General features: G+C 40.4%; 1 protein-coding gene across 11 annotated transcripts in view; it reads left to right on the top strand.

Annotated features, from left to right (window-relative positions):
• The window catches only part of RFX3 (regulatory factor X3), a 299,217-nt gene that overhangs the window by 214,114 nt on the left and 66,026 nt on the right, over positions 1-19,077 (top strand). For 10 of the 11 annotated variants that reach the window (XM_040449451.1, XM_040449449.1, XM_040449453.1 and 7 more), the window contains 2 exons: positions 6,003-6,184; positions 9,639-9,758. In XM_040449451.1, the coding sequence (XP_040305385.1) occupies positions 6,003-6,184; positions 9,639-9,758 (302 nt within the window). The remainder of the gene's footprint in view (positions 1-6,002; positions 6,185-9,638; positions 9,759-19,077) is intronic. The other variant, XM_040449458.1, reaches the window with a different exon arrangement.

The raw sequence follows: 19,077 nt of genomic DNA, 5'->3' as shown, positions 1-19,077 counted from the left end.
GGGATCAATAATTTGTGCCCCATATTTACTAGTTTCTTTTTTTTTCAATTTTTTTTAAATGTTTATTTTTGAGAGGGAGACACAGAACATGAGCGGGGGGAGGGGCAGAGAGAGAGGGAGGCACAGAATCCGAAGCATCCTGACTCGGGGCTCAAACTCACAAACTGCGAGATCATGACCGGAGCCGAAGTTAGATGCTTAACCAATTGAGCCACCCAGGTGCCCCCTGCTAGTTTCTAAAGAGGCATCTGAATCATGATTTTGGAGCTGAGTGTCTATTCTCATTGTATTTTGGAATATGGAATTGAATGGGTTTCTTATTTTCTCTTTAGACACTTGATGGCTTACAGTAATTCAGAAAATTCTTCTTAGGGTCCAAGCAAATAATCTCCTGTCCTTAGAATCCAACTCAATCACTTTGCTTTTAACCTTTCAACACATTAGAAGATGGAGCGGGGTGGAATGGGGTGTTGAATTTTGTGTCTCTTTTTTAGCGTATTCTTAAGAATACTTAGTACTACTGGTCTGTTTTTATCATTATCTTGCTACTATTCTCCAGCTTGAAATGCATGTATAACTTCTCAATTTCATACCCTGTATGGCGCCCCCCTTGTAAACGGAGTATGGTTACACCGAGGGCCGTTTTTTTTTTCCTATCATTGTCAATATTGACATATATTGTTAGTATTCACAGAATGGCAATTATTTCAGTAGTAACACCACGCAGGCAGATAGTAAATATACGTTGATAAGTTAAAGTCCCAAGAGAGTGAGGACTTTATACGTTTTGTTCCCTGACGCATCCCTGGTGCCTAGAACAGTGCCTGATACGTGGGAGAAATTTCCTCAATATTTGTCAAATGGACGAACATAAGAAACAATAGAAGGGAGCAGACCTGATCTTACCTTCCGTATTCTAAGTACCTTTGCCAGTCACGTGTGCATTTATTTGGGGACTCCCGCATGCATTGTTTCATTATCACGCATGCCTTGGTCGGCTGGTGTATGAACATTGTTGGTAGAAAGTGGCTTTCTCCCTGCATACCACGTGAGTGAAAGAACATATTATCGCTCTATCATTTCCCCAGGGGCAACCTTCAGTGTAAGCGTGGACAACTTTTCCCCCCCTCCGAATAATTTAACCCCGCAAAAAAATACGAGCCAAGGGTGCCCTCATTTATCTCCTTGTCTTTAGAATGGTGCTTGTGATTTAGCTTCATGGAATTCAGTCTGTTGCTATCATAATTTTTATTTAAATATTTCTGTGTTTTAATATTTTGTATGTGAAGATGCTGTGGGGGTAAATGATGTGTATAGTCTGTCTCATGCACCAGAGTGTCACTGCAGACTCAAGGTTTACTTTATCCTCCTTCTCCATTGTAATTAATAGAAATTGGCATCTAGTGATTATTTTGTATCCAATGTGAGATATTTTAGATTGTAAATGCGAGTGCAGAAATGTCCTTAAGTTAATTGTTCCCAGTTCCCACATAACGTTCTAGAACATGTACATTTTTTTAAATTCCATTTAGAGTATATAAAAAGCATTAGGCATTTATTTTACATACTTTTTACAACCTAGTAAATAGTTGTTTTATGATTTTTGCCGGGTTTAGCTACTGAAATGTATTCAGCTCAAAGCAAACCCTAGTTTTATACTCACTTCCCTTCAACTCTGCTGTATTGTAAATATAAGTTATGACAGAAATAAGCCCTGTCAAAATGCATATCATCAGTGAACTGAACTTAAAATGAATCCTAATGGATAATAATCCATCTGGGAAAAAATGCCAAATGTTACATTTAGATGTTAATTGGGGAATGCAATATGTATTTTTTTTTAAATTTGTCAATCAGTATTTCCCTTTGGGAAAAATAGGAACTGTTCATCTTCCTTAATCTACCCTGATTAATATAGATTAAATGCAAAGGTTGAAAGATGCAATTATCATGCCTTCCACTCTTACGTGAATTTATGTTGATTCATTAGTAGAATAATCAAGTTTTAAAGATAAAGGTTAAAGGTTCCTGTGGTATTTTATGGGCTTTTAAAACCATAAATGTAAACAAATATCTTACAACATTTTATAAAGAGTAAAAACAAATTGTAATAGTTTAGATCTCAACTACTAAATGTTAAGGGTATTGAATTTTAGCGTCCGACAAAACCCAAGCAAACTATATCTTGTAACAGGCATGAACTTCCCTTGGGCAACACAAGAAGTGTATGCCTTTAGGTTACACTCAACAACCAACTTGCTCGTACGATAAAATTAATCCTTTCTTATACTGTGTTTCAGACTCCAATATCTGATTTACAGTGCGATCACTGTGTCCAAACTGGAAGGTTAAATCCTGGCATGTAAAACGCACATAGTCCCCTGCTCGATCGCAAAATCTTATCTGGTAGCTCCAGTTTCTACTTCCATCATGAGCTCCTAGGAGCACCACCCTTAGGTGACACGGGGCACTACCCTTAGGTGACACGGTTGTTGACAGGCTTCCTAGCTGGAAGAGTTACGGCCGCAGCAGTAGCCATCTCCCTCCTTCCGGGCTTTTTGCCTCCGTTCGACCTCCTTCTGCTCTTCCAAAGTGATCTCCAGCCTTCTGGCAACTTCCTGCGAATGAGAGGCAGGGAACAAAATGCACCTTTGCTTCCGTCAGAGTGGTAGGCGTCAGCACACCCACTCTTAGGGAGGTTTTCACACCCACTGATGATTATTTTATGTGTGTGAGCCTGTGGTGTGTGTAATAACATTATATACATATAGAAATACATATGCCCACAAATGCATGTGCAGACACGCATACTCACACATATTACAAAGGAACTCAGGTTTTTGAAAAACTGGTTTAGAAATGAAGAATCGGTATGAATGTGAAACTGTCCAAAAAGAACAGTAAGTTTGCAAAGCGGTCTGTCCAGGTTATTTGACTTGCTTAGCTTTTCAGGGGACCATACTGCCAATCCAATAAATACTTCATCTTCTCTAAATTGTTCTTTTGGGCCTTGAGTAATATTATTTAGGCTTCCGAGTGTTTTAAGCCCACTTTTGCTAGAATTATCTATTTCTGTGGTAAGTTTTCTTTGACAAAGAATTGTCTGATTAACTCTTTTATGTATGTAAACATACCTTTGGACCCAAAATATTTTATGTTTAACTTTAATATTTGCACTACTTTTCATTTTTATGAAAGGCACCTTAAGACCATACCCTACACATATTTTATTACTAGATTTGTTTTTTCAGATTCTTTTATCTATAAGACAGTGGTCTTCATCATGAAACATTAGTAAACTCATTTTTTTCAGATACCTGTCTTTACTTTTAAGTTATGAAATATTGCAAGAAAACTAGTAAGTAGTCAAGGCAGTCTACAGAAATTTTCCATTTGTATCTCATTAATTAAACAAATTGTTTTATTTGCTTTGTATCTTTATTCGCTTCCTGAATAGATGTATGTTCCGTTCATTCATAAAGGAGGGAATATTTGATTTTTAGTATTTTTTTGCTACAAAATCATACTGTTTGGCCGTGACAACATGTATTTTTGTATGAGGAAGCACAGATAATATATACAAACATACCTTTGGCATTTTTAACTTTGTTCCATGCTTGTGGATATGGGCGCTTTGTTAACTCATTTGCAAAATACTTGTTTTCCACAAAATAGAGTTTTTATACGTTTCCCTTTCTGAGGATTATTTTTGGTGTTTCCTTTCTATTCCTTCATCTCCAGAAACTGAATTTCTCAAAGAATATTACTTTCTCTGTTTTATATTTCTATATTCTTTATATATTTAGAATACCAGTGGAAGGCCCTAACTAGTACATGCACACAAAGCCAGAGTTAGCACTTTTGGGCAATATGGTTCCCTAGAACTTCTCCGACACCGTTCAAGTGAGGTAACCATGCTTTCAGATTCCCGTCATCTTACTGAGGCACGTGGATGAAATCTATGAGGCAGGTTTGTATGGCCATATTTTGTGCGTCATCACCCTGCTTGTGTTCCTAAGCTACAGAATCTTAAAATTTAAAAAGAAAGGCTAGAGACATCTTGACCCCCCACCCCACCCCACCCCCGTTGTAGGCAGAATACTACTCTGAGCCATAGTCCCTAGATTTCCCAAGCTTTTTGCCCCTTCCTCTTTTATACCAAATGAATATGTGTAAGTGAACTTTTTCATGTGTCGTTTAGAATACTTAGAAATCATTGCCTCTGGAAAACTTCTTTACTGACAGGTTACAGATGACTCATCTCTAAAGAATTCTTTTTGACCTTTAATTTTTTGTCATTATGTAAATGAACATTTATTTTGTGTAACCTTTTGAAGAGGGAGGGCTGTATACATTATAGAGGCAACAGGTATGTTTAAATGTACATATTCATTATGCCTAAGTGGTTCGCAGAGAACTTCAGGTCTCCCTGACGGGAACGTGAACTTTATTTTTAAAAGTACTCTGCTCTGTCTTGTAGGCTTGGTGGCCATATTTTCTAAGCCAACATCAGTATGAGTTTAATGACATGATTTTAATTAAACATAAGCATCATGTAGGAATATTTGAAATTAAAATGATTCTGGACAATTCAGTTGTCATAGTTAAAGGCAGTAATTCTGAAAGTGTTTTTAATACCAGGAGTCTGAAGGTTCAGGTTCTGAGTTTGTTCACAGATCTTAAAGTAAGTAAGCAAAATGGAGAAATGTTTTAGTATATTTGAGTGTCCATATTATCTTTTTTGGACTGTGATCATAAATTCCTGAGGACAGGGGTGCGATCACATTCATTTCTGCATCCCTAGGTGCCTACCACATTGCCCGGCTCATAACTGATGCACAGTAAAGAAATTCTTAGGCTTCCATAACTTACGTTTAATTTACATTGCACGTAAAATATCACTTCTTGATCACATCTCTTATATATGGTATGGAAATTTTGTTGAGACAAATACTGTGAAGTATTTTGTTGCTTTGTGGAAACAACAACTGGTCTGCAGGTAATCAGAAAATATGTGTTGGGAACCAGATCGCACTCTGAGACCATGCGACCTTCAGAGAGTCATTTAAATGTTCTTCAGTTCTCCTTTTGTAAAGAAATAAATGAACGAATTAATAACTTAATTTTCCTAATGTTGAAATTTAATAATATATACCTAGTTTATACTTTCTGAAGTATCTTTGCACTTTCTACACTTTAAAGAAATACACATAGGACAACAGAAGCTTTTCAAATGTAAACTATAAACTGAGAAAATGTTACTTTACCAACTACCATTGTAGCGTATCTTCCAAAATTATGAAACAAAAACAAGAACACAGCACTCAGGTAGGAAAACTCAAATGACTGTAATAAATGATTCCTTTTTATTACATTTTTTTTTTTAAATCAATGTCTAGTGAGTTTCTTTCCTTCTGGGGAAGAAATGACTGAATTTGTTTTTTTCCTTTCTGCTTGCAGCATCCTACCCAGTAGATAATAGTGTTGTACTGACCTGTGTGAGTAAATTAGATAAGTAAATTAAAATTCTAGGGAAGTGAATAGAAACTTCATACAAAAACTCATACAAGGCACCCTGCTGTTCATAACATACCAACACTAGAGACATACTCTGTGCCAGGCTGCCAGGCTTGGTAATCTGTCTTGTTCTGTAGCAATTATAAATTTTACATCTGACCAGTTAATGGGACTATTTGAATTCCCCGAAGAGGTGTTTGCCTGCAAAATGGCAGTCAATACAGGGAAAAAGAGGATTTTTTACGTGCGCTTGACTGTTTGAGGAATGGACGTGGTCCGAGGTCATAAACTACATCCAGCTATTTATTTACGTTTCTGAGAGTTTTCAAGGTCTGGTTACGGCAGCCTTTGACTTACAACAGTTTAGCCTCTTACAAGGTTTGATGAGTATCTAAGTATTTCTGTCCATTGTATCTGTAGGGTCTTGTAGACATTCTGGTAAATGATATGGTTTCTCTGTGTTTACCCTGTCTTCTTTACACTAGCTCCAGTGGCTGTTGGACAATTACGAGACCGCAGAAGGAGTGAGCCTTCCTAGAAGCACGCTGTATAACCACTACCTACGACACTGTCAGGAACACAAACTGGACCCAGTCAATGCTGCTTCTTTTGGAAAACTAATAAGGTCAATTTTTATGGGGCTCCGAACCAGGAGATTGGGAACTAGGTTAGTACGAAAAACTAAGATCCTAAACGAATCCCTCTTTTTCACACTAACGCAGTTCGGGACAGTGCGTGAGCAGAAGTGCTTGATTACAGATGACATATAAAGAAAAAATGAGGAAATAGCTCAGTTTATACAGTCTCTTGAGAAAAGGAAAGGTCGTTATTCAGTGAATGCTGCAAAAGGGGATGATGCATTGTCTTACACAGCAGCTGGCCAAAGCTTTGAGAACTGATTCTCTCACGTCATACAGAAATCAGCAAGCCAAACTGTTAACGTAAGATTTACACACGGTGCCTTAAAAATTAACGTATCTCCCTGTTTTCTCTTTTGAAAAATAATCATACCAGAAGTGATGAGTAAGTGACATAGTAAATGGAAAACTATGTTATTTCTTGACTCTTGCAAAATTATACTGAAATGTCTTTATAAATAACTCTTCTATTTGAATAGAGTACGAAATTAAAGCTGAGTTTTTCATTTCATTTTTGGAGATCAACGAAAAATCATTTGTTGAACTTGAAAAGCTGGGGTGTTGGAAGCCCTCGGTAATGACATGGTTCTGTTTAACCTCTTATTAGCCTTCTTTAGAATCTTGGCTACGCAACCATACGTGTATAGAAGCAAAAAGATAGCGTGCTTCCGTAGCATGGAAACCAGTAACGTGAAGAAGATTCTTGGCTTCTCGTTTCCTTCCTTTGGAAAGAGAAAGGAGTGTTTTTCCTAATCAAAATATGATGAAAATAATAGTTGGAACTGTAGAGATTCATTTTTGTGCCTTTCTATAGTTTTTACAAATTATCATAACATGAATATTTTGAGAAGCTGGGCAGAAGGATATGGATGTTTTTTATTTCCTAAAGCTTATAGAAATCCCTAATAAAAAGTATAAAAATAAAGATACCACACCATGTAACGTTGGACGTTCTTCCTTTAATTGGCTTTAAGTCACAGCTTCATAGTATTCTAGTAAAGACTATTTAATAAAGAGACCCTTACTAATTGACTTCATTGTAGGCTTATGCTAAGAAAAAGGGAGTGTCAGTTTTATGTCATTTACAAGGTCTCTAAGTATCCTGAGCGTGAGTTATTCCATTCCCGTTGTGTTTCAAGTGACCGTCCAGCTTTCAGATTGCTAGAGGTTCAGCTCTCTCATAAATATGTTTTCTTCTACCTATACTTGAAAAGATAGTATATTTTAAACGGGAGAATATGATTGTCTTTTCAGGCTAAAGGAAGTAAAGCTTTCAGTCCCTTGAAAAAAGCTCTTTGTTTCTCTCCTGTTTCTTTTGCCAGAACCACAAAAATCATTATTTGGGGATCTAACCTCTTATCCGCTAGCGGAAGGCTCAGGCTCAGTAGTTACGCATACCATGCCAATATTTTGAGACTCTGGGCTTTATTCAACATTCTAATAGCGGTATTGTTGTGCTCCTTTTGTTGTCGAAAGGGATTTCAATGGGTCCTATTTTGAGGCTCCATTCAGACCTTGAAACACATCTTTAAAATAGAAAGGACCAAAATTGGGGTTGTTTGGGTTTGTGAATGAGTAGAATCTATACTCCACAAGTACATTTCGCAACATCACAGCTTTTACTTTCTGATGTTCTTTTTTGCCCTCTCACTAAGTAACAATTGTGTCTCCCGTTCCTTTTAAAATTATATGTGGTATTTTCAAAGAGGGACAGAAAGTAAAGCCTTAGAGAAATGAGGAGAGAAGAAATCCGATGGGGAAAGTTTAAACAAATACTGTGTTATGAAGGCAGCAGAACTCTAAAGTCGAAACACTGCCGATGGTGAGGGAGATCCTTTCTACCATGGAAAGTGGTTTAGCACTCATTTACTCCTCCTAACCCAGGGAACAGAAAGAAAATGAGTATAAATCATGAGGCAGAACTGGGCCATTTCTTGAGGTTTTAGAGCTAGGTGAAAACCAAGTTTCTAAACAAAGGCAAATCAAAAGGTGTCTTTTGTTCAAATCCATCTGCAAATTAAGTTTAAGCAAAGAAGACCGTGAGACGTGCTGATCTCCCCCTACCGGCTCCCCACCAACCCAACAAAAATGCTCGTTTGCAGGAAACATGGAAGAAACTAGACACTTCATCTGTTTCCGTCTACAAGGGAGACCCCGTTTTACTCTGTAGCTGTCATTGGCTACATCCCCTGGGGACTGTCGCCTGCTTCCCCTTCTTCTCCCCACTCTACTACCCCTACTCCAGTTTGTGAGGGAGAACACTACTAATTGAGTTTTTGTTTTCGTGTTTTTGCTCTATTTTGCAGTGACTTTTGGAGACAAGATCTATCTCTGCAAGTGGAACGCATTTAAGTTTCCATACTGTTACATACTTTGCCGAAACTATATAGATATTCAGACGCCCTACTTTTTTTTTAAAACTAGCAATATTATTTATGTAATAAGATTGTAATGCTTTTGAATATATAGGCTTCATTTGATCTATGTTCTTTAATCTTGGAAGTAAAATTCTGTTCTATTTTTATATAAAATATTTAATCCACACTTTTGCATTTCTTTTTTGTAAATGAAAGAAAAAAATGGAAAAGCAGCTGATGTCTTGCTATATATAGACTTGTGAAAAGCTATTTTCCCTTTGCAAAAATTTACATATTTAAGATGTTATTTTTGCGAGAATTTGCAAATTTCATTCAGAGCAAAACTTTGTCATCTCTAATAACAAACACGGTCTTTCTCATGAAGATGGGGAAATTGTGACAGTTTTGATCCAGGTGGAAATTTGCCATTTTCACAGAGAAACTTCCCCATGTCTGTTGTGACACATCGTATTCAGCCTGCAAACTGATAAGAATTCGTTAAAACAGAGGCTAATAAAATATGTTTCAAAACCAATGGATTAAACGCCTGCCTCCTTTTAGGTTTCAGAATAACACATGATAGACTTTACCACAACATTCTGTATCAGTCAGGTTCCCTCCCCCATCCTGCAGTAATAGACGTCGCAAAATGTAGCCCTAACTTATCCAAGACCACAGAATTAGATTTCTTTTCTTCGTTTTGTGTCACTACTTTCTAGTAAAATCCCCTCTAGTGTAGAGCCCTTTATCCTCTTAATGGATTTTTCTTGGCCAGGTGTGTTTTCCACCTTTACCCCTTCTAAATGAAATCTAAAACGCAAATTTGAAACTCAAAGTGTAACTTCAATGGAGTAAGTGAGCTGTTGTACTGGTATCTAAGTTTATAAGGAGAGAGTTTTCCCAGGGCCCTGCGCTGATCGATTCGAAATCTTATTTTGATTCTTTAGCGGTAGCCACCATAAAAATGGACAGGTATAATCTGGAACAGGCAGATCGTAAGTCTGTGACGCGAATATGCTGCTTTTACCTAATCTTTCCAGATGTGAAGTGAGGTAGACATCCTGTCTGATTGATACTGGTTTAACTGACTTTTTGTGTCTCTAATGTTTGTTGTTCTTTTATGAAGAGGAAACTCCAAGTACCATTACTATGGGATCCGTGTCAAGCCAGATTCCCCTCTTAATCGTCTGCAAGAAGACATGCAGTATATGGCTATGAGACAGCAACCCATGCAACAGAAACAAAGGTAGACTCCGGAATTATCGCTGACCTGTCAAAGCCACATATTTCTTTAGATGTTCAGTCTCCTTTTTCCCCTGAGCAAATAGAGCAGATACCGAAGCGTACGCGAATGTGACTGTGGCCGGCCTGCTTTTTACACATGGACCGTTCTCAGATATGATTTAGTAGGATTGCATTCACCCTGTCGGTTTTCCAAATCTTTCGCGATTCCTTATTTAATTTTGGCCTGTTTGGCCCCTTTTTAAGTTTCACTGTGACCTCCCAAACTATTCGGCCAACGACACCAAACCCAAAACGTAAGGAGTGAACCCAAGCAAACACCACCTGGAGAAACTTGTTTCAGTGTTGGTGAGTTCCTCGCTTGCAGTCTTGCACCTCCCTCAGTCGTTCTTTTTGACATAACACGGGTGCTGGCAAACTGTTTAGGACTTCTTGCATTTTCTTTGAATCCAGCTTTCATAGGTGGAGAATTGTAGATATTAGAGCTGTGGGAGATCTCCAGCATTCATGGACGGATGGATGGGTGGATGGATGGATGGATGGATGGATGGACGGACGGATGGGTGGGTGGGTGGATGGATGGGTGGGTGGGATCATAGAGCTTAGAACTGAAAAAAATACCTCTGTCTTGTCTGGCCCCTCAGCCCTGTGACAATCAAAGCCTTCATAGCTCTGTTTTTCACCTCAGTCCCAGAGAGGCTAAATGATTTGCACAAGCTCATAATACTGTTATATAGCCAGGGGCCTTCTAGTCTCATGTGGCTTATATCACAGTTTAGAGTAAATAATAGAAAAATCTCTCCCTTTTTACCAGTATAGCTCAGCCATAATAGTGGTTATAATTTTTCTTTTACAAAACTTCTTTAATGAAAAGCGTTCATTTATTTTTGAGAGACCGAGAGAAATAGAGCATGAGCTGTCAGCACAGAGCCCGACACGGGGCTCGAACCCACAAACCGTGAGGTCATGACCTAAGCCAAAGTCGGACGCTTAACCGACTGAGCCACCCAGGCGCCTCATAATTTTTCTTTTCAGTTGAACATGAGGTAGGTAGGACAAAGGAGGGCTGAACACAAGAGAGTCGGATGATCTGCCTCACTCTACTCGTTTTATTGATCTGGGATGGTTGGCCAGATCTCCTTCACATCCATACTAGCTTAGTCGGAAGCATTGGCTCCAAGTCACTGCCAGAGAAACAATATATCCTGCGATGGTCCGTCCTTTCTTTAGTCTGCAAGCACTGATTACGTCTCTGCTACCTGCTAGACCCCATGGGCCCAGAGAAGACGCAGCCTCTAACTTTGAGGAATCCAGAAATTAGAAGGAAAGGCACACGAAACTTTTTTCTTAAGTAGCGCAGTGTGTGACGTGCTGAAGTAAAGCTTTGATCCAGGAACTGTTGAAATACAGAGGAATTTCAAGCAAACCCTGAGAGAGGAGGATTGAGAAGTGTCATAGGGGAAGTGCGGTTTGACAAGGACGCGGGTAAACAGGGGTACAGTCCAGGATGTCCTTGGTAAGGACTGTGTGATTGGGGGAGGCTGGCATGGCAGGGGCAGAACCGAGAAGAAGATTGGCTCAGCGGGAGAGGAGATTTAAAACATACTTTGGGTCATGGCTTAGGGGACTTGGTTGTATACGAAGCTAGCAAGTTTGTTCTCTGTGTGCACTTGGAAGCTCTGTACGGCTTTGGAGCAGAACAGTGAAACCTTTAGATTTTTTTTCTGGAGAGATAACTTTTTTATTTTGGGTAAGACATTTAATGGGAGCGGGCTGGAGGTAAAGATGCCTGTTGAATAGTTTAACGCCATCATAATTTCCGGTGCGAGTGTCCCAGACTGAAGAGTCAGTTCAAGATTGGCTGCTAAGTCAAGGTTATCTCCAGGTTTTTAGCTTTTTAATTCACGGTTTCTCGACCTTTTTTTTTTTTTTCAAATTGCTGATTTCTGGTTTTTGGGGTGTATAGCCCAGGAGATACATTAAAGGGGCTCAGAAAAATACAGTAAAATAAATCACAGAACAGTCCCTTATATGGAGATGGAGTTTGTGTGGACTGTAATAAATTGCTGTTGTACATCGTGCACAGTGGAGCTGATGGGGAGATTGAAACCAAAAAAAGAGAAGTTTGATTCAAAACTAACATATATTCCAACTTAAATGTGAACAACCCCTTGATAAGTTGCACTCGAGACAGCGGATTTAACCTGCAAGGAATCCCAGCAAGTTCTCACGGAAATGGTAGCCTTCGAGGGACATTCTTTGTAAAAAAAAAGCCTGGGTTAGGGAAGCAAGTCCTAGAACTCAGAAAGGTCTCCTTCTGAAACGGATTCCAAAGCTCTAAAGGTTAATAAGCCATGAAAACCCTGCCATCTCAGTCTAATTGTAGTTGCTTTTAGAATAAGACATAATGTGGATGTATTGATAAAATTCTCAGTGATATTCATAAATTGTACCAACTTTAGTTTCCTGTGGTGTTCCCTCTCTTGTGACATAAGGATGTTAGAGGAGCAAAGAAACACCGCTGACCCTTGAGCAACTTGGGGGTTGGGGGCACTGACCCCCACCTGGTCCAAAACCTGGGTATGACTTCTGACTCCCAGAAAAACTTAACTGATAGCCTACTATTGACCGGAAGCCGTTACCGATCACGGTCAGTTAATGCATATTTTGTTTGTTATATGTATGATATTGTGTATACTTACAGTAAAGTGGCAGAAAGAAGAAAATGTTATTAAGAAACTCATAAGGAAAATACATTTACAGTACTGAGTTTATCGAAAAAAGTTTGCGTGTACGTGGATCTGCGCATTTCAAATCCGTGTTAAGGGCACACTGTGCCGACATTTCTTTGTTTGTTTTTAATGACACAAGTTGTGGCTTGTGGACGGGGGGCTCTTGTGATGGTGTCTTGCTAACTGATTGCGGTTAGTGTGATCAACCTCAACAGCCCCCTCGTGGGGACCAGCAGGACAGAGGGAGGCTTCTGTTCTCTGTCTGAAGGATCCTACCAACTGGCCGCATTCATAGGCTTTAACTGAAGCCACCTACTCCATTGTGTAGAAGCCACTGAGGCAGTCTTTCTCGCCCCAAGTCTGGATGTAGGGGTTAAGAGTATTTGTTGAAAGACCGTGGAAAAAGAAAGTATTGTGTAGCATTCATTTTGCGGCTTATAAAACTCAAATGATTCTATCGAAGATACTAAATTGTACGTGAGAAGAGCCTGCCATTCTTGTTAAAATTCAAGTGACATGTGAAAGGTTTCGGATATTTTATAGCAGCTCTTGTGTTTGATATTTTAGAATATTCAAATGGTTTAAACGCCTCAAGCGTTAGTACGTGCATCGAAAGACGCACATCTTCCGTAGTATAAATTTACATGTCTTCTGTGTTCATAGGGGACGAAAATTCAAGCGTACGCAGTGATCATTTTATCAGCGAGGAGTGAAGTTTTTGTACACTTTTCTCTTAAGGCTGGAATCCTAGTAGTTGTAGAAGTACTAATGATTATTGTTCTGTGTAACTTTATAATTTTTAGAACCTCTTTACATATGGTGTCTCATTTGAAGATTTGCTAGGGTAGTAGGGGAAATTTTCACTTGTCTCCAAATCCGATTCCCAGCAACACCACCATATGGAACATAGCCATGAGTCTGGAAATAAATGGAAACAGCTTCTGATTGGAAAAAAAAAACAGATGTCACAGAACCCATAGTTGAGCTTAATTGAAAAGAGGAAGCCATCGTCAAGCCATGTCCCTAAAGGAGCAGATTAGAGCCCCCTTGATTCCGAGGCATTCATGAGGTATAACAGCTGGCAAGAGGAAATAGAAGTGACGAGGTGACAAGGGTCTTCTGTTTACTCTTGGGCTATCCAACAGGACAACGTGTGCACATTCAGTGGAGGGCCAAGGAGACCTAGGTAGTCCAGAAGCCCTTCGAGTATCATCAGTCGAGGGACTAGAATCTAGTCTTAACACAGTGTAATGACTTTGGCATATTGGTGACCTTCTAGGTAATCGAGAAGAGCTGAAGTGTCCTGGTCAAGAAAGCAAGAGAATGTGTACTAGCTTCTTTTAATATCTTTGGTTGAAAATATTTCTTATGAAAATAACTTCTGCACTTAAATGTAATCTTCTGTTTTTCAAGGCAGTTTACTCATGGATAATTGGCTTGCCCTCATTCAGATAATAAATAAGTTAGGTTATCATAGAGCCCAAAGATCAGTAATCTTCAGCTGTGCACACCAGGTAAAAATGCTTGCTGCAGTTTATTTTTAATATTTCAGAGACGTACCTAAAGAGCATAAGGTTGGCATACCTATCTTAGTTATGTTTCCAAATTCTTGTAGCAGAAGTGGTGGGACAGAGAGCCCAGTGCTGTTGACCGTGGGCTGGGCGGGGTTTGATCTCAGTTTGATCTGTTCTCAAACTATTAAAGCGCATTAATCATTCCTCCAGCAAACACGTAGCAACCAGCAGCTGTGTAGAGAATATGTCCATCACCTCCAACAGAGATACCACAGAATCATAGAATGTTCAGCTGGAAGGAAGAGGTCACCCAGTCCAACTCATCCTCTTAATGAGAAAACTGAAGCCCGTACAGGTTAAATAACCTGCCCACAATCATGTAGCAACCAGGGCAGGAACCTAGTACGCCTGTCCTTATAAGAATGCCTCCTTGGGGCGCCTGGGTGGCTCAGTCGGTTGAGCGTCCGACTTCGGCTCAGGTCACGATCTCACGGTTTCTGAGTTCGAGCCCCGCGTCGGGCTCTGTGCTGACAGCTCGGAGCCTGGGGCCTGCTTTGGATTCTGTCTCCCTCTCTCTCTGCCATTCTCCCACTCACGCTCTGCCTGTCTTGCCCCCAAAAATAAATAAATATGAAAAAAATTTTAAAGAAAGAAAAAGAATGCCACCTTTAAAGAGGGAAGATAACCCAAACAGAAACATACACATGTGATAAATTTTTGCATATGAAAGAAAAGGAGGGGGCACCTGGGTGCCTCAGCCAGTTCAGCTCTTGATTTCTGCCCAGGTCATGATCTTGAGATTCGTGAGCTCGAGCCCCCCGTGTGCTGTCAGTACAGAGCCTGCTTGGGATTCTCTTTCTCCCTCTCTCTTTCTCCCCCCAACCTCTAAAAATAAATAAACTTAAAGAAAAAAAAAAAAGGAAATACAACACGTTAGTATGTCCATACTAGTGAGGGAATGTGTCACCTCCTGCCTCTTTGAGTGGTCCCTTCACAGGAAGTGGATTCTGTGAAAGAAGGAAACTTTGTGGCACTCGGAGGAGGGGAAACTGAGGCCAGGTGGAAAGATGATAGAGCAAGGCTACTTTTGCTCTGCTGTAGACTAGTGTGAAAGCACGCGTGTTCCGAAGCAGTGACGGAGGACAAGAACCCTTGTCATTAGAAGACCTTCCTTAGTCTGGACTTCACAGACTGAGAGTCAGAGTACAGGCTGCTTTGGCATTTCTGCAGTGTGTGTAAGTGAACTTCACCGAACCTTGGTTTCTCCATCTCCAAAATAAAAACATAAAGAGTAGACCACCTCAGAGATTGTTTTGACGTTCAGGTGGAAAAAAGTATATAAATGTGTTTTTTTAATAGCTGGAAATATTCAAGGGTTAGGTAATCTATTATTCTGTACTATTATACTATGTGTACCAGAGAAAAATATTTCTTTAAGAATAAGGCTGTTTCAGAGGAGAATGAACCCAAGCAGTTGCGCAACTTTGGGTTCCATTTCTTTCTTTCCATTCTTTCCCATTCTTCCCTCCCTCCCTCCCTTCCTTCCTTCCTTCCTTCCTTCCTTCCTTCCTTTTTCTTCCCCAGTGGTTTTCAGCTTTGATTGATGTTAATAGTGTCTTATCCCTTTCCTAGAACGTGAACCCCCCGGGGTCATTACAGAGCTTAGCATCTAGACCTGGCAGGTTGGTCTGAGAGAGCAAAAGGTAGCAGGAATCTTTAGTGGGAAGTTGATCAGGTGCTCTGCCTTTGGCTTTTGGAAACATAAGGAATCTCGGGCACTGAAATATTTGATGTTTGCTAGGCCACTGCTGTATGTAGTCCCTGATGTCAAGACGGTTTCCCCTGACGGTAAGAGAATCACAGATAATCACAGTTCAGTAATTATTAACTATGGTAATTCGTGTAAAGTTTGTTAAGGGTAACAGCTACCACTCCCCCTTCTGACAGACATTTATTGCCCATTTAAAATGTCCTTCAGTAAGCTCTTTCTATGCAAGATCTCATTTGGCAATTACGTGGGCTATTTACCGATAAGGAAATCGAGACCCATTTAGTTTTGCCGTATGCAGGAAGGTCACTGATGTGTTGCTTCTTAGAGCCTCGGGTTGTTCTCTCCTGTGGTTGGTGCCATCTTGGTGTCAGGTGGCGTCGCGTTGTTATTTTCCAAATACAGGAGGAAGGGGGACATCCCTCTAGAATGGGTGTAACGGAAAGGGCCACTGGGAGGACCCACTGGAGAAACTCGTGAGATGAGAATAGCGTCTGCCTCTTTCAACATTATAGCCTCAGCACCTAAAGAGGGCCCTTGGCTCATTTGTCCGCGCTCCGTACGTTACTTGTCAAGTGAACGAATGATCCGGGCTTTCATTTTAGCCAACAGCTTCAACCTCGTCCTTTCCGCGTGAACCCCGCTGCAATTAAGACAACTACCCCCATCTGAATGTAATTGTCCCCTCCTCTCCTTTGCCCCACGGTAGATGTAGAGCTAATGAAGAGACAGGTACTTCCCGAGCCGCCCACAAGAAGGGAAGAGACGGAGCCACTGTCATTAACCAGCAGGGTTGATGTTCGAAGTCGTGGAGACACAGACGTGCCGAGTGGGACATCGGGGAGTCAGTATTCTCAAAGAAAGGCGTTCTCAGCCCTCCCGGTTTTCCTCGGACCTGTTCACGTTTTATATCATTCCAGGCCTCGAGCCACCTAAAGATTTTCTGAGGTGCTTGTTCTAAAGAGAATCTCAAGATTCCGATAGACAACTTGAGCCTCTGTCCCTGATTCTGAGCTCAACATTTCAATTTGTTCGTGCATGTCAGACGACTGTGTCCTTCCTAGAATGGTGAAGGCTCTCTTGGCCCGTGCGGTTGAGAGTTTGCATTTTTCCTGTGCGTTTTTCACCTGCTTCAGAGGGACTTTTCCAAATGTTGCACTCAGCCCACTGAAAATCCCGGTACTGCTAAATATAAGAGAGTCAATATAATAAATATAGGCCACTCTTTGCCTTTCACTGGATTCCTTCAGTGTCTGCACATGTGAGATTATTGACAGAATTAGATATGATTTTACAGTAGAGTTCCAGCTGTCCAAGTTCTAAATCACAGGTATGACTAACCCCATGGGGGAAGATTCCTAACAATTTACCGTGTTTTCCATGTTAGCGGCAGGTTTCGTGCACACGCTCCGCTATTAAAGCATTAGACTTTCTTTGATTTCTTAATCATTAACAACTTTAGCTTTGATTGCCCATGGAGCTGCAAGCTGTTAAAATTATCATTTGCCTCTTACTAATTTTGAAACCAAGAGCTGTTTCTTCGTTTGATGTAGCACAGGTCTTTCTCAGAGCACATATACTCAGGAGCACTAAGAATCTCCTGGAAGAAAATATAATCTAAAGCTATTGGATTTCTAAAATAGATGGGATAGAGAAAATACTCTTTTTTTAAAAAAAATTTTTTTAAAGTTTATTGTTGCAGAGAGAGAGAGACAGCATGCGCATGAGTGGGGGAGAGGCAGAGAGAGAGGGAGACACAGAATCCAAAACAGGCTTCAGGCTCTGAGCTGTCAGCACAGAGCCCGACGCAGGGCTCGAACTCACAGACAGCGAGATCATGACCTGAGCCAAAGTCAGACACTGAACCGACTGAGCCATCCAGCCGCCCCAAGAAAATAGTCTTAAATACTAAAAAGTGCAGCTTTTTAAAAGATTCAACAAAGAATTTATTTTTTTTCAGGAGAAAAGTGTCTCTGGGTTTTTACGGTTTAGTGTGTGAATAGTGGGTATTTTATGAAGAAGCTAAGGAGGCAGGAAATTTGAAAGCTGTGTTTCAACGCTAAAAGGTCAGTTGAAATTCACCCAGGGTTAACATAGTGTTGGGTTATCATGAAATCCAGCAGAATGTAAAAAATCTCCTGGAAAGATTTTGTTTGTACATAGCCTTTTCAAAACCACGCCCCTAAAGTCTTTAACCCATAGTAAATGCTCAATAAATAATTGTTAAATTGATTTGATACATGTTAAGACCAATTGGTAGTATGATCAAATGAAATATGTGACCTTGAGCATTCATTCATTCATTCATTTATTATCCACTCACTGGTAGTTATGTCCCAAACGTTGTTTATTGGGAACAAATTGAAAATTGGTGACTCAGTGTACAAAAAATGGCTTTTCTCTGACGTTATGGGTATACGTGGACAGCCCTGGGCTGAAGGAATTTATATCGGGCCAAGAGGCTCCTGCTGACTAGTTCTGTGCAGGCTACTCAAGACATATCTGGGAGGCAGGTTAACATGGCCAATTCCTAAGCCCCATTTTTAAAAATTTTGCTGGCTAGACCTAGGGTGAGCCTAGCTCTTGAATTTTTTGGAAAGCTACCCGGATACGGATACACGTTTAGGTTTCAAAACCCAATGTAAGATCATATCATCTATGACTGTTTCTTCCGGGAAGAATCAGTTACCACAGATAGTTGTTCGGCCTGTTTGTAATGGGACTATTCTTGACTTCCTGTTGGAGTGGTGGAGACTCAACTCTGAGGTGATGGTAGCGATAAGATGTTCTCCTTCGATCATCAGGAAGATCAACATGTAGCTTTCCTCCGACCAGTGTTTGTGATTTCTGGGGGTTCTTTCTACATGCCAGTCCCATGCAGGGCAGTACCCTGGGCATAAGCCCCTACATGACTTATTACTTAAAACGAAGCACGCAAATCAGCATTACCTTGGAGCTCTCTCATACTTCGAGGCTCCCGAGGATACTGCTCTTGTCTGTGAGCCATATCGGTGCCATTTATGGCACCCACCACTCCCAGACTCACCCCCCAACCCTTCTCTGAGGAGATACAACCTCAGGTTCTGGCTTCCAGAGGTCCCGTTGACAAGGCAACCAGAGTGTATCCATTCAATCCACCGTTCACCTTGCTATTCTTACGGTTAGAATAAATCCCCCCCTTTTTTTTTTTTCCTTACCTATCCTATATGAGATTTGTTGTTAAGTACTGACCTGCACGGTCTCTTCAGAATTCACCAACTTCCTTCCTTTTTATCTACAGGCTACTCTTGATGTGTTTTCCATCTCCTG

Source organism: Herpailurus yagouaroundi, unplaced genomic scaffold (genome assembly GCF_014898765.1).
Source record: "Herpailurus yagouaroundi ecotype Mexico unplaced genomic scaffold, PumYag 199, whole genome shotgun sequence".
Taxonomy (NCBI): Eukaryota; Metazoa; Chordata; class Mammalia; order Carnivora; family Felidae; genus Herpailurus; species Herpailurus yagouaroundi.
The sequence above is the reverse complement of the archived record's forward strand: the minus strand, read 5'-3'. Positions and strand labels throughout refer to the sequence as shown.